The sequence below is a fragment of the Heliangelus exortis genome, chromosome 8, assembly GCF_036169615.1.
Source record: "Heliangelus exortis chromosome 8, bHelExo1.hap1, whole genome shotgun sequence".
NCBI classification, from domain to species: Eukaryota; Metazoa; Chordata; class Aves; order Apodiformes; family Trochilidae; genus Heliangelus; species Heliangelus exortis.
In genome coordinates, this window is record NC_092429.1 from 9,649,949 (window position 1) to 9,677,022 (window position 27,074).

The following is a 27,074-nucleotide window of genomic DNA, read 5'->3' on the forward strand; positions in this document are numbered from 1 at the left end:
GCGGGACCGCAGGGCTCCTCCGCCGCCGGTTCCGCTCAGCGCCCGGACCCGCCGTCGCCATGGCAGCCGCGCGCGGCCTGCCGGAACCCACCGGCCCGGTCCCGCTGCCCTTCGCGCCCGCCGGGCTGCTCGTCCCGCTGACAGCTTCCCGCCCATCGCTGCCATAAACATACGGGGATTGGCTCTTCCTCCCGCCCGTCAGCACCGTACTACGCTTCTATTGGCTGAGTCGCTTATTTATAGCCCGCCCTCAAAGGTTGACCAGTGACACCGAGGCGCCCCTAGCAACGCCCCTCTCCCTTTCCTGCCATTGGCTGCCGCGCTTGTCTCGGGAGTTGTTGTCCCTCGTACGATTGGTTAAGGAGCCTGTCTCTCAACTGAACCACCACCAATTAGAAAGGGGCACTCACGTGGACCACCCGCGCGTCCCTCAGCCTGGCTTCCCTTTCTCTATTGGTCGACCGCCGCCGTCCATCCAGCCGCTGCCGGCGCCGATTGGCTGCTACAGAGGGGCGGTTCCTGGTCGGGTGCCGCCTCTGCGCTGTGGGCGGCAGCGCTCGCCGCGGGGGGGGTGGATACGTGAGGAGGAGGCGGGGGCCGCGGCCGAGGGAGGAGGAGCCGCCGTGACCACGGCCCCGGGTCCCGCAGCTGGGTTCCCTCCTCACATGGGGCCCCCTCGCTTGCCGCAGCGGCGGTGCAGACCCTCGCCGGGTTGCTGAGGGTTGGCGGCGGGTGGGGTATGCGGCCATGATAGCCCGCGCCGCCCGCAGGCCCTGCTGGCGCTGCCGCTCAGGTAGGCAACGGCCGGCGCGAGCGCGGCGGTTGGGGGGCAGCGCGCGAGGGGCGGAGGGGGGGGCGCGAGCAGAGAGCGGGGCGGCGTGGGGGCTGTGCGTGTGCGTGTTTCTGCGGGGTGGTCAAGGAGAGGAGGGTTCTTGCGGGTGCCCCCGGGCAGCCCCCGAAGGCGTTGCGGGAGGAGTGGAGACGCTCCGGGGAAGGGACAGCCGGCGGGGTCCTGTCGCCACCCCCAGGGCCCCCCCCCCCCCCCCCCCCGGCCACGGCCAGGCAGTGCGGTGAGGTGAGTGATGCCGTCTCAGTTAGCAGGTGCGTGGAGGGACTGCGATCGCCCCGGAGGAGAGGTGTGAGGGGGAGCGGGTGTTGCAGGACGCCCGAGGCACTGCTGCGGGGGAACCCGTGCCCTGTTCCGGGGGCAAGGGTCTGCCTGAGCACAGCTAGAATCTTTGCCCAGCCACACGGGCGCTTTGCTGAGAGGTGTGAAAGCTTGGCTCAGGTTTTGCTATTTTAAGCGCTATCCTGTAAGAATAGATGAATCATGTTTTAATGACATGCTCGACTGTTCAGGTGTATGTGCATATATATGTTTGCTTTATGGCCTTCGGATGAAAGGTGCTGTACAAATGCAGATGATCGTTCTTGATGTTGCCTTCTTTTGAGGGTGGGAACTGTATTTGCTTTAAGTAAAGGGGACTTTCCACTTGGATATTCTGATATGTTGTTGAAAGCTAAAATTTCTAGCGTACTGAATGAAATTTTGTTTAAGTTTATAGCTTTCTTTTTGCCTCCCTGAAAGGACTTATGGCTGTTATTTATGCTAATTTATGAGAAGCCTTTCTGCTGCAACTGATTTTTTTTTTTATTAGAGATCAGAGTTCTAGCATATTTTATTGCCTGCAAAATCAATGAGCTTACAGGTCTATGAACTTAATTAGGCAGTGGAATTTACAACCTAAGATAAGATTTTTATATGAGAGACTCTGATATGCCCAAAGGACTAGCCATAAACCTTTCCATTTAGTCATCATCTTTGGAAATTATTGTTGCATACCATATCCTGATAGGCCAATAAAAATGTCATTTTCTGACTCTTGAAAAAGCATACTGTACAGCTGTGGACAGGGCTGTGTAATTCCACTGTCCATTTTGGTTTGTCTTCCTGTAAAACTTGCATGTAAAAATATGAGTAGCTTGAACTGAAGACAAAGGGGTGTGTCCCCTGTACGTGGTGGCAAGTGTGTCCTCTTTTGTGTTTGTTGCTTGGAATGTGTTTTGAGCTGTTCCAGGGGGCTGGACAGCTGGTAATGGCAGCGGAGAAGTAGATAGGGATGGAGCAAACCCTGCTCAGTGCCTAATATTTTCATGACTGTGGAAAGAGAAAGTCGGTCTGAATGAGGTGTTCTGATGGTAAAAGCCTCTTGTAACTTAGTTATATCCTCCAGTCCTTTACATTTACTTTTTGCCATTGTAATTTTTTATGCCAATCATTTTACACATTCATGAAAGACATGCAGTGTTAAAGGAGGAGACTGTTGCTTCTATGTCTGCTGCAGAAAAGAATGAAGCTTGTGGTTCACTTGCATCATTGGTTCCTTTTCCGTGTTCTTCCTGTAGCTGAGGACTGTGCATTTGTACAATGGCCAAGCTTTTTATTTTATAACTTCTCTTGTAGGTAGAGATTAAAAAAGGCAATATTCATAATTTTTTTAAGCCCCTTTCCTGCTTATTGATTCCCTAACATACATCTGAAGTTGTCTATTTATCAGTGAGTACATGTAATAATCATCAACTGTACCACACTGGCTCCATCTGTTGTCTGTTGCCAAGTCCTCTGACTTAGATGGTAAGCCTCTTTTCATATTGCCCTGTCACTTTTCCTTAAGTGTAGCTCATTTCTGGTGGTGGCTAAGCCACTTTTTGATATGATTGTCCCATGGGTTGCACTGGAGAACTGTAATAGCTCTTGCTACCAGGAGTGGAGTTAGTTTAGAGAATTTTGCTTTTGAAGGGTTGACTTTGCACACTCCAGGTCTGTGGCTCAGAGACAAAGAGTTATATGTCCTTCAGGTATGTAAATACCAGCAGACTCCAGTGTCTCCAAGACCTTAACAGGAATAGATTTAGGAAGCCCTCTTTTCACTTCAAAAGATTCATAAATGAGTTGGTCAAGACTGTGTTACTATTCATATGTGTAACTGGTGCCTGAAGTAAACACAGTACTGGGTGTTACACTGTACCATGAAACTATTAACATGGACAGAATGTTTTAAAGTATTTGGAGAGATTATAATTTTAGCTGGAAAATAAAGATGTTTTCTGTGTTGTGTCATGATCTACATATGTTAAGATTTTGCCCAAGAAGGGTCAGTCAGGTATGGAATTCAGCCTGCCTGCTTACTTTACCTTCATCCCTCTTTCAAGCATTCTTGTTCTCTTTTCTTGCATTTGCTGTGCTGATTGTCTCAAGGGCTGCATTGAAACAACAGAAAGTTGCTTCTGGTCTCCTCTGAACCCCCTCCAGTGCTAACAGAGTTGTCAGCCCTCAGTCATAAACCTGGTGGAGAGGCTGAAGGGGAAATTAGTTGATTACTGGGATGTTACTTTGTCTGTTGGTATTGGAAGGCTTTGATTCCCTATGCTTTTCTCAAAAGCTAAGCAACTGTCAGCCTGCTGACACCTGGGGGGCATGAGCTGCTTCTCAGTGTCTTTACTGAGCTCTGTTTTGTTAGGCAAACATAATATATTAAAATTATCCATTTGCAGCAGCAGCTGTGTATTGTACACACTCTACTTGAGTGATTATTTAATGATTCTTTGTAACTAGGCTAGAGTCTGGGGCCGAATGGCTTTTTGCAAGACTCTGCTGTAGAGGTTTAGTTTTGTATTATAATTGGACCATAGAAACTAAAACAGGAGTAAGAATCAAGTGATTTCTGCTTGAGTTTCTCATTCCTGCCCCCCATCCCAATTACACTTGCCTTATAAATATGTGCCAAAATTTATGCCTATGCTTGATGTAAATATTTGTCAACCTACAACCTTGGCCCCGAATCCTGAGCTCTGCAGCAAGTTAATGGCTAGTCTCTCTTACTGGTTTCAGACTTGGCTACAGTCACAAAATAAATGAGCTGTTTGTTTCAGCTTAGCCTCTTGTGAAGGTTTGTTTGCATTATAAAACCACGACGCAGTTTAGCAGACTTCCAATTTCAAGCATGGTGTAGTAAGGGATAAATGCAGGTCTCTTCTGAGGAATGTCAGCTCTAGTTGTGGGAAGTTTATGCAATGACAGTATTGGCTAGAGCTAGGAATATTCCCTACAGGGGAGGTGAAATGAAATGTTACCTAAGTGAAAATAGAAAATATTGGGATTTTCATGTTTGAGTGTAATGTTGTTATTAAGACATTTAGCTGGACCCTAGTACATAATCCTGTAAAAGCAGTCAAAAAGACTTCATCTTCAGGAGGAATTGGACCAAATGTAGTGCAAGGTCTGGTACTTATAGCTACCTTGTCTGTAAATATTTAACTTTCTCGTCAAAACTCAAGAAAGTAACTTATGGACAAACTAAAAAACTTTCCTCTGTTAGGAAAGTCAGCAGCTGAGAATGAAATTGTGGAATGCATGGTTCTCTTTGCCTGTTCAGTTTGATTTCTTGTATTTCGTTCCCAAACATTCTTCTTCTTTTTTTTTTTTTTTTTTTTTTTTTTTTTTGTCTCTCCAGGCTAGTGACCTCAAAGTCAATTCTGTCTTTGGAAGATTTTATTCTTTACATTCTTTTGAAGCTTTTCTGAAATTTGCACATTACTACAATGAATCCCCCTGGCCCCCCAGGTTATTTTGTTGAGTGACACTTGCCAGCATAATTCCTTCATGTTTTTGTAGCGTTAGGTTTTAAAGTTACATCAGACTATGAGTTTAAATAGTTAACTCCTGGCAAAGGATTTATGTCAAAGCTTTGGCATCCTGTTCTTTAGAAAACCTTTTCAAATTAATAACATGCATCTACCAGATTATTGCTTTCCAGGCTGAATGCCTAGCGACAGTCTTCTGTGTCTAAAAATGGTTGTTGTTAGGCCATCTTTTAGTATATCATGAGTTTGACATTTGAGTGCAAATATCCACATGTTATGCTGGGGACAGAAAAAGTCTCAGTAATAAATTTAAATGTTTTTTAGAAGGATCATATTTTATACCCTGAGGCATTAAAAAGATGCCACTGAAGCTGAGAAGCCTTACCCATTTTTATATCTATGAAGTATAAAATGTTAGGTACTGGCATTCATGCAGCAGAGAAATTGATCTTTATACAGCAATTAGCATGGACATTTTTTTTTCTTCAAGGTTTTCTTTTTTTTAAACCAAGAAATTAAAATGTGATAGGACATGAAATATTCTGAAATGGTGTTTTTCAGTAATGTTATAAATCGATGAGTAGGGCAGGTATGCATTTTGGAGCTGTATTTTAAAATGATCTTGGCTTGGCAGGATGGGGTGCATTTTTCTTGCATAAGAGTATCAGGAAAATTGTTCTGAAAACTGAGAATTTATTGGTAAATATTTTTTAGAGCATTTAGTCTTTTTTTTTAATTGGATCTTGGGCACAGCTTAAGAGTTTTTAAGCTGAACTTTAATATGAAGAAAACCCACACTTGGAACCTTTTAGTTGGTTGCAGGATTTGCAAGATAGTCTTGGATTCTGTTCAGTGCACTTTAATTAACCATACGAGGTAGTAAATTAAAGTACCTCAGACTGACTTGACAGTCAATTAAACCTTGGTTGATTTCATTGAGAATGTGATCATTAGTGTAATTGGCCAAAATGACAGGAGGCCCAGTTGGAATTGTGCCCACTTTAAATTTTCCTCTAATTCTGTGTATGCAATCCTGGGCAGAAAACTAGACAAATGGAGCTCTATCCTAATAATTTCCAAGGATTTCTTGTAGCTCTCTGGTAAGAAGGCAAACTCTAGCAGGCAAAAATAAAGGAATGGATTACTTGGGAACTTAGATGGCCAAATCTTCTGGGGTTTATGTTGTGTGAAGTACTTTGAATCTCTTCTTTCATTGTGGGATTTGTATAGAGTTTTGTAAAGCTCACCATGTGATTTCAATCAAAAGGATGTGTATGTGTGAGGGTGGTGTTTTGTTGTTAACTAAATTGAGAGACTGTGTTGAGAGCTGATTTTTATCTGGAAACTTTAAGTCAAAGTGAGGAGTTTTCTCTTGTTTAAGATCATTTACCCAACTTGGTAACTTCATCTAGTCAAGACAACAAGAATGTTCTTTATTTTATTTCTGGCTATATCTTGCCTTGCCTGAGAACTTAAACTTATTGTCCTAACTCACAAGTTGTTTTACTTTTCTGGTTGCAGTGTGGATCTGTTGGTTCAGTAGATTTAGCAAGCTCCAGGGTCCACTTCATACAGTGCTACTGTGATACTGGAGTGTCAGCCAGTGGATTTCTGGGGCAAGTGCTTGCTCCCTTACTTGGAAAGTGTCTAGTGCATATGGGTGCTGCCCTGATGAGTAAGTTCTAAAACATTGTTTCTTCAATTACAGCAGGTTTTCTGGTCAATCTCCAAAGATACTTGCTTCTCCTGTTCCAGAAAGTGAATCTTTAGCACCATGGTTTCCTGTCTGCCCCACTTCCACAGACAGTTATCTCATTGAAAAGTAACCGAATGTTAGTTTGACTCTTTCAGATCAAAGGAAGTTATTTAAGCATGCCTTGGAAATTCCAGGGCATCTCCTCTATAGTTGAGGAGGTTCTCTGTGCTATTTTTCTCAGTTGGAGAGATACAACAGGCTTTATCCCCAGGGTGCTTATGTACCATTTCCAGACCCTCGAGGCTCATGGGACAAGAATATAAAGTAAGAAATTGGATCCTGATCTTCTCTGTGGCAGTCGACCCCACCATTACGTTAGACTGTGTAGTACTATCATCTGAGAAGTGCAGTAAGCTCATGCATATGGGAGTCTGCATATAAAAGTCTGTAAGAATACCACAACATGGGATTTGATTCAGTTTTCTTTAATGAGGCCTTGGTAAGATTCTTATACCTTCTTCCCTCTCAACTCCCATTTAGAGAAGTAAATGTTAAGATGTTTGGAATAAACGTTCTTGAAAAATGTGTTGTGTGGAGTTTGTTTTGTTTCTTTTTCCCTTTTTTGGAGAAGACAACCAATTCCACACAGTTGAATGGAGTTTACTTCTGAAGGTAGGGAAGGACTATGTTTTTTTTTTTTCTGGTGTGTTGGCACAGAGCACCTCTGAAAGACACACTGCATACAAAACATGGCTGTTACAGGACTTCTGTATATCCAGAGGGCAGCTGGTTTGCCTCTGTTTTTGAGATGCTTTTTGAATTTAGTGTACTGTTCAGGTTCTGTGCATCTGTGTAACTAGAAGTATAATTGCTTGGTCTGCTCCCTGCTTTGTGATTTTTTTCCTCCACTTTAAAAAATTTTATTGTTTCCTTCTCCCCCCTCCAGTTTTTCATTAACCCCAGGGAAGAGGAAAAAAAAAAAAAATCTGTCTTCTTTGTGACTGCTCAGTTTGTTCAGGTTTTGTAGGGGCTTATCAAATTGCTCTAAATGAACATTTAAGTCTGGAAAAAAAGATGAATAACCTCATGAGTCTGAGGTTTAAAGGCAAAAAAAAAAAAAGTAGGCCACCTGTCAGGTTTGCCAGTCCAAGCTGAATTTGATGGGCTCCAGAGTCATCCTGATTACTTCATCATCCTCTTAAAAGTAAAGAAAAGTCCCTTATTGTTGGTTCTTCCCACTCCCTGTCAGTATTATTTTTTTCTTATTTTCTCCTACTTGGCAAATGTAGCTTATTTCCTGTGTTTGCAGTTGATCTGAAATTAATACAGCTTTAGAAAGTGTTTTTGTGGGGAGAAGTTCTGGCAGTTTCTTGTAAGAATAGTTTGTTTTTGTAGCAGGATTGTTGATATTTTCATAAATTTGGGAGCTAGATCTTATGTGTTTATAAACTTGTGTTCCTACCAGTTATGTAATTGGTCTTGGAACACTCATAGGGGGAAGCTTTAAAAACGAAGGTTTTGGTGTTCCAGCTACTGTTTTTGACAGCTAATAATTTTCCTGATGTCAGCTGAAAGTTGATCTGTTTTCTGTAGTTCGGGGTCCTTTGTTCAGTCCCTAATATGAAATGGTTTCTTGCAATAGTAGTAGGTTGGTCACCAACTGCTACAGAAATAGAATAGAATGTTACATTTTGTGCCTTTCCTCCTACTTAGTTGATTGCTTTAGCAACCAGAATTGAAGTAAAAAAGATGGGGCTGGGAGGTAATGAAGTTGTTACCAGTGAAATTCTGAGTTCCAAACCTCTTCATCTTGTAATAGCCAGAGAACAGGGTATTTTCATGAATCCAAAGGAAAAGTTCATTAGATCGTGTCTTTACTGAGGATGCTGGTTGATTGTAGTGCCTTTTTTTTTTTTTTTATGCTCCTACTTGGATATCTTCTGCTGGTTTTGTTTTGTTGTGGTTTTGTTTGTTTGTTTGTTTGTTTGTTTTCTTATTCTCTTAAACTGGCTTAAGTTTTGTTGGAATCTTTTCAAACTTATTGTATAGGTTTGCAATAATAACAGTAATCTCAATTTTTTGTATTTTAGGATCCAACAAGAGTAGAGAAGACAGCAAATCACCTAAAATGTGAGAAGTCCTCCCTTAGCAAAATAAAATCTTGTTTTCAAAATGGACCGAAGTAAGCGGAATTCAATAGCAGGATTTCCACCGCGCTTGGAGCGTGCTGAAGACTTTGATGGTGGTGCTGGAGGAGAAGGGACTGCATCCCAGATAGGAAGAGTTTGTACCTCTTCATATAGAGCCCTAATAAGTGCCTTTTCCAGACTTACCCGTCTTGATGACTTCACATGTGAGAAAATTGGCTCTGGGTTCTTCTCCGAGGTGTTCAAGGTGTGTGTTCACTTGTTTTCTCTTTCATGCTGATTGCCTCTTGTTTGGTTCTGAGAATTCATGGGAGTATCAGCAGATACTCACTGCCTTCACTGCAGTCAACTGTCCATGTATTTGCTTTACTTGGGATGAGTGAGTGAAGAAGAACTTAGGAGGTCTCAAATATTTCTTCTGTCATTCTTCCAGCTGTTTTTTGTAACTTGTAATTTATCTGGGGAGTTGCAGAGGCTATGAGGGAGAAACGGTAAAAGCTAAAAAAAAAAAAAAAAGAAGTATCTTTTGATCTCTGCCATGTATTTTTGCATTCATGCAGCTTATTGAACACCAATGGCTATTGGTTCTCATATATGTAAGGATGAATGCCATTAATTTAGCTAGATTATTAGTTTTGTGTGATTGTACTTGTTCCTTTGGTAGTCTTTGCCTCCAAACACTGGATGCCACACTGAAGCCACATGTGGTTACTGAATTTGAAACCACAAAATTGATTGCACTGAAGTTGCAATGCAATTAGCTGGCTTTCTCTGTTTCCTTTGCTGCTTGTTATGCCATGCCTTTAACTCATATCATCAGAGACTGGTTTGAAGGAAATAGTATGAATGAGAAAACCTGATGTTGTCAGTGACTTGCTGTAATGAATCTGGGAAGTGGATAAAGTTTTTGTCAAATAATTTGTGAAACCTTACAGGTAACCCCAGTTTTATAGTGCAGGTGATATTTCTGCTGTTCTGACAGTTCTGGTAAGGTTTATTGTAGAGGAATAGGACACTGAGTTGACTTCTAGGCTTTCGGGCATTGCAAAAATAATTTATTTCCTTGTCCTAATTCCTGGCTTTAAATGAAGTCACCTTCCAGATTATTTCCATTTCAGTGAAATTCCAGAAAATTTCAAAATTCATGATGTCTATTCCATGATACTTCATGGGGGCTTTTCATTAAGAACTTAAAAAAAACCCTCTTATCCAGCTTCGTTGCTGTGAAATAGGTATGTGAATTAGAAAATTGAAATTATTTTAATGTTGCTTTAATACACAAAGACATTCAGATCTTCATATATACCTCTCCTTGTGTGTAAAGGCAAATCACTCCACAGCATTTTGTTTAGCAAGATAAATAAAATTTAATTTCCACTAACACGAGCTTTAAATTCTTTCAAATGGGGAGAAACAAAGAATTTTATTGTAGTGTGTAGGGGTCTTGATACAGGTCAGCTTTTTTTAAAGACAGCTTGTGTACCAATTGAAAACAAGGTTTTGTTTGTTTGTTTTTCTTATTTTCCTGTTGGAAGGTGTTCTGTAATGCATTTTTTAGCAACTGTCTTTATATCCAGGTATTTTTTAATGTAGAATGAACTGATTTCTAAAGTCTTGGGTTCTACTGGAACACATTTTTACAGCTTTTTTGTGAAGTGTATAAGAGTACAAATAGACTTGGGTGATCTCTAACAGGGGAGAAATAGGCCTTTGTTTGTTAATGTGAATGTCAGAAATCATGTTTTGGGTCTTAGATTTTGCTCAGTGATGTTGGTTAGACATTGTGTCTTTTCCTATTCTGTAAATTCAGGATTTTGCCCTCTTTAATTCTTGGGTTTTCCAGTGCTTGGATTATAAATAGCTACAATAATCTACCGTGCATTGGTGAGGAACACCATGGAGGAGTTACCTGAGGCAGTGTGCTTGCAAAAAAATACAGTATTATTGTTAGAAAACAAAAGTAGGTGGGGGGCTGGAGGGCTGAAGTGGCTTAAAGTCAATTTTCTGTCATTCATAGTAATTGATTTATTACAAATATTTTAAGAAAGCACGTGGTTTAGTCAGATAGTGACATACAGAGGTAGATGTCTGTTTGAGAATTTAGGATGATGGAGCGAAATCCTTGATATCTGAGTTACATTTCTGTGCATAAGTCTGCTAACTTGTTAAAAACCTTCCCTAGACGTTCGCTGTTTCAGAAAGTTAAAGTAGACATCACTGGGTGTCAGTCTGCAATCTGCAGCAGCTTTTTACTCTAAAACAGTGATGGCAGCAGTCTGAGGATCTAATGTCTGTTTTCCCAGAAACAACCACAGACCTCCTGCAGGGAGACAATGAGTGATACAACCTTTTCTTTCACATCAGCTTCAAACAAGGTCTAGCTTCAGTTTTGGCAAAAGGGGCAAGAATGCATTATGACCTTATCTTAAATGTAGTTCCATACTCATTTAAGCAGGTTTCTGTTCTACTTTATCAGCCTGACCACCTCTGTCATTAATCCTACTGTGCTGATGATCAGATTTCATGCAAGAACCTTGATGTGCTTTCAGGAAGGAGAACCTCGTGGCACAGTTATAAGTTCAGTTTGATCTGCTAAATGATTGAATCACAGCTAAATGACTGAACTCAAGAAAAATCCAGGATAGTTTTAGACTTACTGTGCAAGTAACTTTACAAGAGCGACGAAACCTTCCTTTAAATTAGCAAAGATGTCTTTAAAAATGCCATGGCACCAAGTATGTTTCAATTAGGTATTTGTCTGTTGTTTTGTGAACATACATGAGGTTCACTGAAGTGATTTAGCAAAGAATGCTTGGACTGTTTTGATGATTTTGGATTTTTGTTTTGCTATGTAACTGACAATTATTTTTGAGTGGAATGCAGTTTCCATTCTTTTCTGTGGAAACTCCATTTCAATATAGTCTATCCCTGGAGAGAAGTTACTTTCTCTTAATTTGGGAATAAGAATACTTTGTATCTTTGAGGTATATATATTAATGGTCACATGTGCTATGAATGATCTTTTAGTTCACCTCTATTCATACACAAATTAAGCCTTGTGGTTTATTCAACATAAAGTACTAAACTAGCATTTTGATTTTGTTAGCCATCACTATAACAATTCAAATCCATGTTAATCTGTATACTAAGTATTACAGAAACTAGTTCAGAAAAATTACACTTACTCAAATTATTACCAATCTAGTTTGAAGCAGCTGACTGGCTAGTACCTGTTTTAATTTTCAGTGGCAATTGCAGAACACTGAGGTTTCCTTTTACATCGAGCTGGACAAAGACTGTTTGTGTAAATGAATAATGTCCAGATACAGTCCCAAGTCTTTAAATTCCTAGCTGGGAACACCAGTAAGGGCTGATGGAGCTATAAATAACTATGGGAGAGATAAGCATCATACTGAAACTAAATACTGCATTAGGAAATAGATACTATTAATTATAAAATGTGTGTTGTAACAGCAGTCAGACTAAAATCCAGAGTCTTTTTCTATTCAAATATACCTTCAGGTTCAAAGCCAGTACTAAATATTCAAGTTGCTAGCGAAGTCCTTCAGGTGTTCTTGTTGGCTGTGCATTCTGTAGCTGAACTTCCAAGAGAGACTGGAAATACTTTGACATTTCAGCTCCATCTTAAGAATGGACTTTTGCAATTTTATTGTTCAGTATATATGAGAACAGTGATACTGATCCAGTGTAGGATTGTGCAAATTCATTGTCCTGTTTGGTTGCATGTTGCAAAGGTTGTGTTGCTGTACAGTTGTGGTCACTGGGAAATTTGAGGGTTTTGACTGTTGAGGAATGATCAAGTCTTTTGAGAAGAATTCATGGTTGTAAATGCTAAAGCAGTAATTTCACTGCAGACAGTTCTGCTGTTTTAAATACGCCTTGCCATCTAACAGTAGTATTAGAAGATACTTAAAGTGAAGGAAAACAATTTATATTTGGGTTCCACTGATTAGTTCTTTGTTGCAGAGACATCTCACTGTAATGATGGGCTTGACTGTTAAAAAGCTGCCCCTTCCCCAGCTGCTAGTGAATTGACATATGTATCATGCAGAAAGGTATTTTTTGTTTGTCAGGGAACATGCTCATTCAAACCTGTGAAAACTAGTGTAGCCTTCCAAAGATGATCTGTGGGACAGGCAGAGATCAAATGTGAAGACAGAACTCAAATCAATAAAGGCCACGGTCTTTACCATCTTGAACTGTGTTTTTAACCTTGTAGGAATCAAGAGATTTGCTATATGAAAGTAGTCACCAGAGAAGAAACCTGAGATATGAAAAGCAGTCCTGCCATTTTAACACACTCACTGAAAGCACCAAGCACTCCCTTTATGATCTCTTATAACTTGATCCTTTGTGCAGAACTTCTGGCTACACAATTTTCCTGGCTTTGCACTTACAAAACAAAATTTATCTTCTAATTCACTCTGGGCTAAAAGCTTCTCCCAGCCCCCAGCTCAAACATTTCTTACCTTTTCAGATGACTTTGAATTCTAGTCCTATCTTAGAAGTGCTTGGTCCTCCTTCAGTGTCTAGTTTGATTTCAGGCACATTCTTCCAGAGTCCTACCTGGTAATCTTACCAGTTCAGTTGTGGTCCACTAGCTACTCCTTTGGTTATGGTTTTACATTGCTACTTTACTGTAGTACCTTTGAGATCACATTATTCTGGTTTATTTATGAAGATGTATTGTAAGATGGATCAAAGCCATACGAAAACCGGGATCTGATCTTAGTGCTGCTCTACCATGGATAACCTTGAGAAACAAATGCTGGAAAGATGTTGGTGCTGTTCTGTAATGTGGGAACTCCATGCCCTATGAAACTAGCACTATCCATCTGCAAAGCCAAGTCTGAACATAAAGGGGACAGTGTGCTTTCGATTGATTTAACAGTGTGGATGCTGGGTGCAAATGGGTTGGTATCCTCAAGATATTAATGCTTTTTGTGCTTATGCATTATATTATAAGGCCTCCTATCTGAATACCCTGGAGTGATGGTCATCAGTTGGTTGTTAGGCTTTTTCATTATGGTCAAATTTATATGCTCTGAGTTTCAGAAGTGCTGACTGATCAGAGAAGGTGTGCCTGTTTAAATATGTACTTGAGGCTGGGATCCTGTTTCTTGTATTTATTTAATGTATTCAAAGTGTCATAAAGAGAAGCATCAAACAGGGCTGATGTGGAGTTGTGCTTAGGGGCAGTGTGAAGAGCATTTGCATGTAATTCTTTTTTATCAGGTACTGGCAAAGTACTTAGGATAAAACTGGTAGTTCTGTTGCCTCTTATGTACACTATCTAGTATCACTTCTGTTTTGTATAACTGATGATACTCTGTCTCTCAGGCATATTGTCACGCTGGTGGGCTTGATCTCTGGAACATGACTGTTGTAGATCTGAGGGATCTGAGTACTGATCAGGATTTCCCAAAGTGACTCATTGAGACTTGTCTTTTTTTATGCCTTATGACTTTGTTACCATTCTGCTTGATTACCATCTCTGTCTGTGTTTGTCTGTAATTATGCAGGCCTTGAGGACTCCATAGCAGAAATGTTTGATGTTAAGCTGTAGTCACTTTCTTCTTCTGGTCTCTGACCTCTGTTTGGTGGAACTTATTAAACAGAACAAACAATACCGAATAAAACTGTAAAATAGAGTAAGTGAGGGACTAACTCATAGGACTTCAGACACAAAGCCTATGAGAATAGACAGGTCCCTTGATTAAAAAAAATCTGGTTTAGTTGGCATGGATATCTATTTTCATGTAATATGTTGTCCAATTATGCCTCATGGTTAAATTATGTTTATGGCCTTCACTACTAAGTGAAATAGTGCAAACTGGATAATAAACTTAAAAGTTTCAAAATCTGAATGGCAACATCCATCAGTGAGCTGGAAATGAACACAGAATGTTGTCTAACAGGAGGTCTAGTGCAATGCCTTTGGAATCACAGCAGACTTCCCCATTTCATGCTGCTTTGTCACCTACAACCATGTATTAAGCTACCATTAGCCAGTCTTTAATCTAGTTGTAGTGGGTTGTGGCATGAAGTAGTGTGTTCACATAATGTGCACTACTATTGTAAAACACACACTTAGCTTAATTCTTATCACCTGATTTTAAAATTAATGTAAATCTGAGAAGAGATATTATAAGAACTACTACAGTATCTGTAGCTGAGCTAAGCTCGCTAGGCTCAAGTATATGTGATCTGTCTTGGCAACTATTTTTGGCCTGTCCTTTAAACTTTTGTTATAGAAGATTCTAGAACTTTTTTTTTTTTTTTTTTTTTTTTAAATCTATCCTTTTATAGCTAGAACTTCCCACTTTGAGTTGTTTCTACAGCTGGTCCTGTCTTGTTTGCTTATTGACTCTACCAGCAACTCATTACTGACAGAGGGTTCAGTTGTGCTGTGGCATTTAGTGATTTAGTGATCATGTCAATGGAGGCCTTCTTCCAACAGTATAATGTCTGTGAATGTGTGGAAAGAGAAAAGGAGATATTTGAGTAGTTTTATAAATGATCATGCAGAGAAGGGAATGCTAATTTGCATTAAAAGGAGGGTGACTGCAAAAGTGACATGGAAAAGTTGTGGGGGGAAAAAAGTGGCAAGAGAATCTGATTTCAAGGCAAGGGAGCTGCTGCTTGGTTTTCAACCCATGCTCAGCAAAATCCATTTGGAAAATGTTTTGGAAACAAGTGGCTTAGAGTCTGCAGAAAGCACTTTCTAAAACTGGAATCTTTATTAACTTGGGCTTTGAGAGATAAGCAAGCACTGCAATATTTGATCTGTCAGTGTATTTTAGATCTAAATGTGAGTGTGTGCATTATTCCTAGTGTATGCAGAATGGCCAAGAACAGAACTGGAGTTCCCTCCTGCAGGACAAAGCTCCAGCTTGTAGAGTGCCAGGATTCTTACTAGTTCCCAGAAGAGTTCTTACCATCTCTTCTGTGTGGACTTGTCTTCTGCATAAATGGGATGTCAGTCTTCAGGACAAGTCAATACCTTCTGCCCTGAATTCTTTTAAGGGGGAAGGGATTATGTGTTACTGTAAGTCAAGAAGATTTTGTCATTCCAGTTGGAGACAGACTTTTCTTAATCCTAATGTACCCTTTTGATTATTATTTTAAAACCTCAACATAAACACTGTAAACAGGAAAGTTTCTTTGCTAATACCAAACTAAGATATAAGTTTGGCCCTTAGCAGAACTTTGGCTTTTGCTTTTGTAAAGTTTCATGGCTTTGTCACCAGACTTTAGGCCAATATTGCATTCTTCAAGGTGACATTAATATCTCCACAAAACCAATTGGGCAGAATGCTTGTGTTTGTTTTTTATGTGGAAGGTGATAGGAAGACTAATTGTGCATAGGTGATTTTCTTTATGGTAGCTGTTCTATATGAGGCTTAGTGTTGCTGGGTTAACATGTGTGAACTTGTGTCTCCAGAGTACAGGTAGGTCAGTAGGCATAATTGCTTTTTGCAAGGTTTGTTTACATCAAACTTGGGCTTTTTTATTACTGTTTAGGTCTTCCATTCCACACTATACATATTTGTGTTTTTCTTTGCCTTATAGAGCTGTGGAGTCAAACACATAGGCTTCAAAAAACTTCATGTTTGCTTGCTCTTCACCCTTTTGTCTCAGGGTAAAAGCATTTTTTTCTGTTGTTCTTCATGGACATCTCCTTAACTTGTGCTTTAAAGCTGACAGGATAGACTACTGCCATGGAAAATAACTCCTGTGTGTCTCTGAAGAATAAACTTTATTGAGCAAGAGAGTAGTTGTGTTGTAAAGCACATGGGACTGAGAAACCTGCAGTAGATGAAGTTGCTCTGACTTCCTGTGAAAATGATGTGCATGAACAGCCCCTTCAGCTGGGGGCTGGGAGGGCAGAAGCTTTTCGCAGAGGGATGGTAAAAATCTGCTGAGGAAGTGAGGAAGCATCTGGAAGATTTTCTCTCCATAACTGATGTATACTTTCCCCATACCTTCTCTATTGAGATTTATTATAATTTTGTCTTAAGGAACAAAGTAGTAACTCTGTAGATTTTGAAATTTGAAGTTCAATAAAAATATCTTTCTGCATAACTCATAAGGAAGTATTTCTGGTATTCAAGTTAAAAATATTCTGAAGGCAGCACTGAAGTAGAAGTCAGCTGATAATGTGCAATTTCACAGGAAGCCTCAAATCTCTCTCATGCTTTTTCTTTGTCCTTTCTGCTTCAGTTTCAAAATTCTCTCATTTTCTTCCAGTATAAACTGAACAAGAAGGTGGAGTAACTTTGAAACTTCATTTCAAACTTTTTAGTTATATCAACTGGGAGGTTCTAATCAGTCTCCTTCTACTCCTCTGTCAGCAGTAGAAAGAAGCACCATTCGGGAACTGAGATGAGGCATAAATCTTAAGAAAGATTGTGCTTTCTTAATTAAAGAAGACGTATTGTAAGTTTCAGTTGTCTTGCACTGATGTGTGAAGTGTCAGCTTTTTGGAACTCTTCTCCCAACTGCTAAGAGGATTTGTGTGGTAGCCACTAAACCAGGCAGTTGTCTTCCTCTTGCTAATGATTTTTTCATTATTGACGTGCTGAGTGAGTCACTGTCACCCTAGTCCTTGTCACTTAATTAGCCAGTGCTTTCATAGGACATGGGCTATGGAAAAAAGTAATAGTAAGTAGGCCTTATTCCAATAGGTCATTAATACAGGAGTTAAGAACCTCCTGCTTGTTCTTAGTCTTCATGGATTGCAGAACTGGGGCAAAATTCTCACTTCATTCTCACTTGTGTGTGAATATAATTAAAATTCAGAATTACCTATCTGACTTTCAGGGTACTCTTATATTTAGTAGAATTGAATTGAATGCTTTTGAAAGCATACTTTTAAATGAAAGAATACTTGGGCTTTTTCACATTTGTTATCCAAAATAAATATTTATATTTATTGATATTTTTGGCTAGTAATCTTAAATACATGTAATAATCACATTGTCATATCAGATGAGGAAATGGGGAGTGAATCAGGAGCTGTCATCAGGTAGCAGAAAGCCTTGCCTTTGTAGCTGTGTTGAAAAATTTTTAGAAAATTTTCAAAATCTTATTTCTGTAATGCTTTTTCCAACAGTACTACCTGGCATCACTACAAGTGAAGTCTAAAACTATACTGAGTTAAGCAAATTGACAGACAGGGGAAAGAGAGCTTTGTTTACACTATGTGTTTGTTTCACTTTCTCTGGTTTGGCCAGCCACCTTCTCTACTGAAGAAAGAAATCTGTGGAAAATATGTCAGAACAATTATTGTAATCTGAAAGTGAAGGATTTTTTTCTTTGGTAAAAAAACAAAGCAAAAAATCACTGAAGCAAATGATGATAAAAAGAATATGCAGTCAAAAATTATTGTAAATTAAATTTACCCATTTTGAAATTACTTACCACCTGTTTGGAAACTTCGCCTCTTCTAACTCCTGTTAAGCAGCTGGTATCTTGAATGTCCAAGGTAAGTCTTGTCCTCACAACTGGTGAGAATGCTCCCAAATTCTGTCAACAATAAGAAAGGCACTGATACTGTAACAGGTGGGACCTTGCAATAAGAGAACCCACAGGCTGAATTTGAGTAGATTTAGTGGATTTTAGTACAGTGACTTCTGTAGTTCAGAGTCCTTTGGGTCTTTGATTTTCTTCTGGGAGAGAAGTTGTGCCAATCTGAGTATCTTTGTGAAATTTCCCAGGGGCAAAGCAGGTGGCAAGATTCCCTTTGGCACAGAAATGTTTGTGGGCTTTTTGTCTTGTTTTCCACAATAATTTCTCAAGCAGAATTAAATGATCTGTTTAGTTTTGTGTTCTGGATGGAGATGTGCTGGGTTGGCAGCTCTGGGATTTTCTGTGTTTTGCCAGCTGGCAAACATGCACGTTTGTGTAGGCTCATTCATGGCTGATACTGAGAGACAGGTGCTGATTTACTGTTCTTCAAATAACTGGGCTGGCATATGTCCACTGCTAACATGACTGTGCCTAGAGAATAGAGTGTATCACTTAAGAGCATTGTGACAAACCTCTCTGAACACTTTCTGGTTTGGGGAGAGGGAGAACATTTAAATATATTTCAGTGATAGATTTTACTGCTTGTCCCTGGAGAATGTCTGTGTGATGGTATTACATGTGCATGTGTTACTGACTAGTATGAAATCTGTGAATGAAAAGTGCAAATTATTATTGATGGCAGTAGCAGAGGAGATGATAATTACTGTTTCAGATCTGTAGGGAATGCTTTCTCATAGCCCCTCAGTAGCCATTGGTAATCATCAGAGAAAGGAACTCCTAAATCTGCATGATACAGCTCCTGGTAGTCTTTAGTTCTCCAGTTGTTAGGAATTCTGCATGACAGTCATCCCAAATGCCCTGTTCCTCGTAGCTACTGAGGCCATATCCAAATCACAAGGACTCCTTTCTCCTCTCCTTCAGAGCTTCCTTCATCTAAGAGTCACTATGGCTGCTGACCAATCTTTCTGGCTTGTCACAGCCTGAGGGTTCTTCATGGCAGCTGCCTGGCCCTTCGAGTTGGGCAGCAGCAGGCACTGCTCTGTGTGGATGGGCACTTGGGTTTGATGGTCTTGCTGGATTAGGGGCTGAAGGGAGGACAGAGCTCTGCAACATCCGCTGGAGGAATTGATACAGAGGCAGCAGTGCTTTGTTAACTAATCCCTAGCTGACAATATGTCTGAGTCACTAATGACAGTGGGGAACTTTCACATCACTGCCTGCATTGAAGTCCTGCAAATCCAGACCTTGTGCTTCCTAACCTTTAGTGACAATGAGGGGGCACATAAGAAATTGCACGGGATATTTAATTAGTTACTTTTTTGCCAGGACAGCTTAAGAAGAGCAGTTTCATAAGGGCTTAAATAACAAGAAACTATTTAGAACTTTTGTTTTGGCTGTTGCCTTAAAGTTATTAAATGTAGCAATTTATAAAAACTTAAGTATCCTCAAGTGAGGAAAATGCTACTGCTTTGTACTCCATGGTCTCTTCTCAATTGTGGTTGTGATCAAGTCCTAGTGCTGCAGCTTGATTATATAGTAGCAATAGTTACATGCCAGTGGTCTCTGTCTCGAAATGTGAAATTAACTTCCTTGCTCATGCATGGTAACATTGATTTGAAAGATTTGTAACTAAATTATTTCTGCCCAAAACAATGCTTTAGCTCAGGGTTCCCATACAGATAGATTTTCAAAGTGAGCCTGACAGACGTGTTTGAATAGTGATGATGTCAGCATTGGAACAGTGGAGGGGACTGCATGCTCAGTACTAAACTGTAAAAGGCTGTAGTTGCACTTGTATGTCAGGAAAACTAAGCCTGAAGTGGTTTTTGCTTCAAAAAGATCTGCAGATTATGTATACACTGTCATGTTTCATATAGGATAAACCCATAGTTTATGGGTCCTGGAAATGTTTAACCATAAATATTCCAAATTAAATAAGAATATAAGGACACAGATACAAAATGAGCTTATCTATTATCTTTGAATGCTACAGTAGTAATTTGCAGATGTCAAATTCCCAGTTTTGCTGGCAGGCAGATATTGGTATCACCTCCATTTTGTAGAGGTTAAAGAGGGAATGAAAGAAAGTGGAGTGGCATGCCCAGTGCTGTTCAATGATAGCTGCCATTAAAAATGAAGAATAAGCTCCCAGTTCTCTACTTCAGCCTCAGTATTTCTTTTCCTTTCCAGATTGTGACATAGACTTGGGTATAAAGTACATACCTGAGCTATATAATGAAGTTGTGGTATAAAAATGCTCTTCTGCATTTTTGCCCAGTACTTAAGAGATGGGTCCATATTCCTTCTTCTGGATTGCAAATGGAATTTTATATGGTTACATTTCACTGAACTGGCTACAACTTCCCCACCAGGACTGTGCCTGTTTATATCTCATCTCAAACTGTGGAACAATAGTCCTCTGATTAGTTTGTGCTTTCTCTCAAAATAAGACTGTAGTCTCTTTTTGCCTTTATGATTTAATTGAGATCAAGTTAACAGCAGAGAGATAGGCACAGATTCCTATCAATAAATGGCTTGTTTAAAATAAATGAATGCTGTATTTTGGTCCTTGGTTCTAAGTTACAGTGGGCAATGAAGAAAAACAAAATACAAAAGAAAAATTGAGGGTTTTCTGGCACACACAAATGGATTGCAAAGTATCAACAGTAGTACTGTCTCACTAATTATAAATTACCTTTTTCCAAAAAATTGGAGAAGTCATTTGACCATAAGTATGGAACATACTGTAGTAACTGAACTTGCTACTTTGGATTGGTGATACTAGAAGTTATTAAAGTTAACAAAGTGGGGATCTTTTCTGTTATGACCAATACCAACCTTTGTACTAAATGGAAAATGAAAAATGTTCCAGCTTTTTCTGTGTGTTTCCCACAGCTGTTTTTAGTAAAAGAAATCTGTGGAGTCACAAATACTGTCAGGCTTTTCAAGGCTTGGGTTTTGTTTAGTGCCTCGTTTCTGTACATCCTCTGAACCTGCACTAAAGCTCTTGTAACACACCCTGTCTAGTTTTGTTTGGCAAACTTTTGTTATATTTGGCAGGCTTCTTTCTTGCTCCAAGAAGTCAGAGCATAGTGACATTATATGCTACTACTTTGAAAACAACCACAACCTAATCTGAGTTCCTAGCATCAACATAGTATGTTAATATTATCTGCAGTTGTATTTCTCTAAGGTTCTATTTTGTCACTGCAGTTTTTTATGGTGACATCAGATTTTTTACTTGATAGAGGCATCATTGCTTGGAATAGGTGTATCTGACTGTGGGTACCTTTTAACATTCAGGAAAATATTTGGATTCCAGTTTTACAAACAGTGTGATCTGACCTGAAGAACAGGTTTGTCTTCTCAGTTTAAGGGAGCTTTCTTCAAGTAAACACAAGAGTTGTACTCTGTAGCGTAGTTAGTTCAAGCAGTCTAGAAAGGTAACTGAGGTCATGTTTTAATCTCTTGTTATCACAAGAGAAAGTACCTGAAAATCAGATGAAGACACTTGGGCTGTTACAGAAACGAGGTTGCTAGAAGGTGACAGTTAAATAGAAAAAGTCATTTGACCTTTTGTGTATATGTCACCAACATGAAGGCTGCAGGATGAGTGTGGAGGAAACATTTGAATTGGTGAGCCAGTGTAAGTAAAAATAATGTATACAGCATTTTTTGTGGATAATACAGTGAGCTCAGAAACAGGAAGCAAACATGGGGAAGGTAATCTATTTGGACTAGGGAGGGCTGCTTTTAAAATGGTACTTTGGACACATGGCAGGAAAGGCAAAGGTGGAACGGTGTACGAAAGAGTGAAGAAAGAGCTGGTGTGAGTGCTAGAGATAGAGAGGCAACATGATTTTATGTAGTAGGCTATGTAAAATCTGTAAATGTAATTAGGCATGGAGGCTGGATACCAAAAGAGGGAAAGGTAAGGAAAAACTGGAAAGCAATTAATGCATTTTTGGAAGAGAACAGTGACAAAATGCTTCCAAATCATCATTTTATGGTTTGAAAGTAATTAAAATGCAATGAAAAGCTAGGGGCAAAACTGAAGGTTTTGGCAGATTTATAACATCAATATTAGGAAGTATTCTTCAGATGCTCATTCCAAGGACACCTGGAAAGGTACACTTAATAGTAAAGGTCAAGAAAGCCTTGTGAAAGATGACATCAGGCTGGATTTCAGCTCTTGCTTAAGTGTAGCTCCCTGTTCAGTCCAGGCAACAGGTAATATAGTGGTTTGGATTTTCATAAAGCCTTTACATATCTTATTAAATACTTGAATTATATTTAGAGTGGTTTAATAATAAAGAATTTTGTAGCTAAGTAGTAATCTGAAAATTAAAGCCACCAGTTTTTGCAGGATATTCCTCATGTAAACTCAGTGCAGTGTTTATATAGCAACTAGTTCTTTTGAAGTTAAGCCCTGCTTAATCATTATTATGAAATTTCCTTCAAATGTATTATGGTTTCTGTATCTGGATCCATGGCTTTCTCTACTTTTCATCTTCTAAAGGATGGGGTAAGGCTCAGGATCAGATGGTGTTTTGGAGACACAGTGAGCAGGCAGGCCATGCAGCTAGCCATAGCAAGGGTAAAGCCATAGCCAGGGTAAAGTACTTAAAAAGTAGTTTTATCCTAGAAGAATCTGAGTGCAAAGGGACAGTTTAACTGCTTGCCAGCAATAAAACAGGGAGTCAGTATCTGGTTACTGTAACCTCAGAGATGGAGACATATAGGTAAGCAGATGGAGGAATCAGAAGTGTATGCAAAGAAGTATATGAAAGCAGCTGTAGGATTGTCAGAATATTTCTAAGCAGACACGACATCCAGACATCACTGGAAGGTTACTTGCTCAGATGTCTAAGTAACCCTAATTAATAATGTCAACAGCTTTAAAAGCTTTGCAGCAGCCTGCTAGTTGCATCAGTGAAAGTTTTGAATTGCATAAGTGAATCCCTGCTTATGATGAGTACACAGTTGTATGCTGGAGGCAAACTGCCTTGTAACCTAGTGTTGAATTGGATCAGCAGTGATTCCAAAATACTTAGTGCTTCTGGAGTGGTCAGGTAGTGAAACATCATTTCCATGCTGTTGTTGCACAGAGGGGGCCCGAAAGAAGATGAAGGATTAAAATGTAGCAGTTTGGCACAGTTTTGGCCGGGGCTGCCAGAATAAATCCAGGTTTTGTCTAGGGTCTGACTGACAGGTGAGTAGGCTCAGAGGGCAGTGTAACTGATGGCTCCTTCTATATAGGTGATCCAGAGCTTCAGCAAGACCTTAAAGATAGGACCCTTATAGATGGGATCCCTGGTGGCTGACTGGTTTTGCCTCAGAAATACTGCTTGTCAGGATACAATTAGTGGTATGTATATTTCAGGTGATTAGCTTTGTATTTGATAATATATAAACTGGTATTTGATTTATTTATAATATTGGGTATTGCCCTCTTGAGAAGAGGGTGCCCTTCTACCTGCAGTTCTGCTTCTTCCTTCTTGCTTAAAGCAAAAGAGTCTGGTTTTCCACCTCTTTTTTTGGGCTTGATTAGGTACTTTGCTGTTTGCTAGATTCTGCAGTAACACTTCCTCCACCATCAGAACAATATACAGAAGCTCAAATGAAATCTCTGGCATTACTGTACAGTGTCCTATTAAGTGAAACAAAGTGTAGCACAGTGTTGAGTGCTACATTTAGAGACCAGTTTATACGTACAGAATATGCTATATATGCTGGAAATCTGAGTTACTTCTAAGCATGGGGAAAATTTTTATAAACCAACCAAACAAACCCACCCAGACCTCACCACTGAACCTTGTTCAGTCTATCAAGACTGAAAAGACTCCAGAATATCTTTCTGAAATGGAGAATGAAACATTTTGTCCTTGCAGAAGTGGCTCAACTTTCTCTGCACATGGAATTAGTACTGTGGGCAGTCAGACCTTTGAGAAGCAGTTGCTAACCACTTCCTCTTGCATATCAGACCTGAAAATCCAGGAAGTATGCTGGACCCAGTGCCCTGAGAACTTAGTCTCTCTTCTGAGGTTTCACTAACTCAAGAATTGCTATCAGAACAAGGAAAAGCCAAAGGGCAAGTAAGACAGTCCTATGATAGGTTCTACTTATACCTTAGAATTGAGGCAAAAGACTTGATGTTTTGGAATGGAACTGAGTGAATTATAGACATGGGAAGGAAATTAAGAGGTAGCTAGCAGACTTAATGAGAAGGCAAATCCTCATATGAGTTCCTGTTCACCTTCTTCCTCTATACAATTCTGGCTGGGAGACCTCGACACTTCTGTGTTAGTGGAAAACTGATTTCTGAGGAAGTCCTGTTGATAACATCTCTCAGCCTGTAGGCATTAAGTTCCTTCAAATTCTTTCTTTTTTCTCTGCAAAACCCAAATTACACTACTGCAGTACCCAGGATTCCTAACCCTCCTCACAGAGGAAGCATACTGACCTAGCTGCTGTGTATAGCTACAAAGCTTTCAAACTTTCCTCTTTTCTTAGTTTGTATTTGCATTGTTGGAATAAATCTTTATTAAGTCTATGAAGGTATTTTAAAATTTTTTTGTTCCTCAGCCAAAGCATTACTGCTGGTAAAACTAATACATAAGTAAAACAGATTTTAAAAGTCTGGATATAGAAATTAACCTGCTCAAGTTAGGTTCTTCATTCAAATTGGCTAGGTATGCAAAAGCTATGTAATTAAAAATTAATGAAAGCACACAATAGACACAAGAAACCTGACAAGTAACAATAAACCTCATGAACTTAATGTGCTATCATCCTGCTTAAAACCAGTAAGCAAGCCAAACAGGCAAAACAGGATATGTTCAGGATTCTAGATTGGCTTGTTATTATGCACTAAACTTGTAGTTCAAGTTTATTTTAAAGCCAGTATGGGTCCTGAGAGGAGTTCCATATGTATGAATTTGCTGTTGGTTTCCGCTCAGTGCTGGTTTCTGTACCCTTCTCCACATCCTTTCTGTGATCCTTCTTACACCGGGATTACTAGGTGGCTGTGGGTGAGGCAGCTGAGGAGGTCATGGGAGTGGGGGAGGCAGGAGATAAAGCATCTGTGGGCTATTTTTCTACTCACCGAGTCCCTTGATGTTGTTTACCACACTTACCTGGGAAGTTTCCAGTGCTACTCTATACTTCAAACTAGGACAGGGAATAGGCAGCTCAGTAGTGTTAAGCCAGGGGCACTCTGAAACAAGACACCCTTTTCTCCCAGGACATCCCTGTGCTTTGTGTCTAGGTGAGAATGTTTATCTGAAGTTTGCCTCTTTTCTTGCAGATATAATGTGCAAATAAACTTTGAAAATGGGTATCACTTGTTGCCTCAGACTCGCCTCTGAAAAACATATCCAGCTTTTTTCTTTTATCTGCTTATTGAGAATTCAGCTGTTCTTTCTGTAACTCACTCATAATAGCTAAAGACACCTTATGTTGAAAAAGATGAGTGGTCTTTCCTGGAATAAAAGGAGACAGGCTGCCATTGTGTAAAATGTAGGAAATTTGTAGGTAGCTATAGCATAATGTAGCTTGCTTCTTTAAATTAGAACGATGATGAGAATCTTAAATTCTTGCATCACAGACTTTTCTAAACTTGTCTCTGTCCACATGAATGAATTCACCATGGTGGTAGTTAAATGCTTTGAGAAACACACCTTTTCCCTTTTTGAGCTGCAGGTACTGGTAATGAAAATGAGACCAGTTTCCAGAAATACTTCCAGTGTGTGTGTGGGAATGCCCAACTACAAGGGAATTTGAAGGACTGGCAAGTTCTACACTATTGTGACAATTCCTTTCTAGTAGTAGTGCAAATCTGCATAATATTGGTCTGTTGGTTGATGAGAGGTGGGCTAGTTTGATAGTGTCAAGTTAGAAGTGGCCCAAATCATGCATTTCTGACTGGGGAAGTTAGCTGAATGCTGTGCTGGTTCTTCCACAGTTGCCAGAGAAATCCTCTTTTTCATGCTGACACTCTGCAGCCACTACTGACATCCTAGACTGGGTGATCCCATGTCCAGTAACTTCTCTGCTTTGCAGCAAGCTTGATATGAATGCTTTCTGTCCACTGAATGTATAATCTGGTCCATGGTCTTGGTTTAGAAGTAAACACTGAATAACTCTGAAATCTGCCCTGCAGCTGAAAACAGCAGGCCCTCTCACAACAAGTTTCGTGTGACAAGGATGTGGTGGAAAAAGCAGAGGGATATGGATGGAATGAAGGTGAGCTTCATAGGTCTTTCACAGATCATGGAAAAATAGGTGGCATCCTTCACTTACACTGAGAAGTTGATAACTTTTTTTTTTTCTCCAAAATCTCAAGATTTCTGTCACCACTAGTTGGAAGAGAAGAACAAAGCAAAATACCTCTTGATATTTCGATATTATGTTTACAGAAAGTCATCTCTGTGACAAAGACAACAGAAATCATAGTACAGCTCAAGCTGTTTGTTATGAGTGATCTCTAAGTTGTACTACAGTATTGGTTTTTCAATCCCCCATTTCATATCCTAAACATTTTCTGCTTATATCTTACAGGTAAGGCACAGAACTTCAGACCAGGTAATGGCTTTGAAGATGAACACACTGAACAGCAACAGAGCAAACATGCTGAAAGAGGTTCAGCTTATGAATAGACTCTCACATCCAAACATCTTAAGGTATGCTGTCTTTTTTCTGAATCAAACAGAGAGAGAGGTTTTCTGTAGTGGAGTTTTCCTATCTCCAATTGTGGGTTTTTTTCATTTATTTTTTAATAGCTATGTCTGCTGTGAATGTGTTAGGATTGGCTTCTAATTTAATAGAAGAAGGAGAGGAGAAAGAAAACAGAAAAAGCTTGAGCAAATGTAAAACCCACTTGATTTTGGTATCTGGAGTTTATCAGTAATGAGTAATTGATTTCAGAGAAAAACAAGTTATCACATTATAAGTTTATGATGAATCAATGAAATTATATAGAGTGATTTGGCTTTTTTTAATGAACTTAAATTATTGCAAATTCAGCACCATTTGAT

General features: G+C 39.6%; 1 protein-coding gene across 1 annotated transcript in view; it reads left to right on the forward strand.

Annotated features, from left to right (window-relative positions):
- The first annotated feature begins 540 nt into the window (after window positions 1-540).
- The window catches only part of TESK2 (testis associated actin remodelling kinase 2), an 81,962-nt gene continuing 55,428 nt past the window's right edge, over window positions 541-27,074 (forward strand). The window contains exons 1-3 of the mRNA XM_071750285.1: window positions 541-793; window positions 8,431-8,734; window positions 26,599-26,720. Of these exons, the coding sequence (XP_071606386.1) occupies window positions 8,513-8,734; window positions 26,599-26,720 (344 nt within the window). The 5' untranslated portion in view covers window positions 541-793; window positions 8,431-8,512. The remainder of the gene's footprint in view (window positions 794-8,430; window positions 8,735-26,598; window positions 26,721-27,074) is intronic.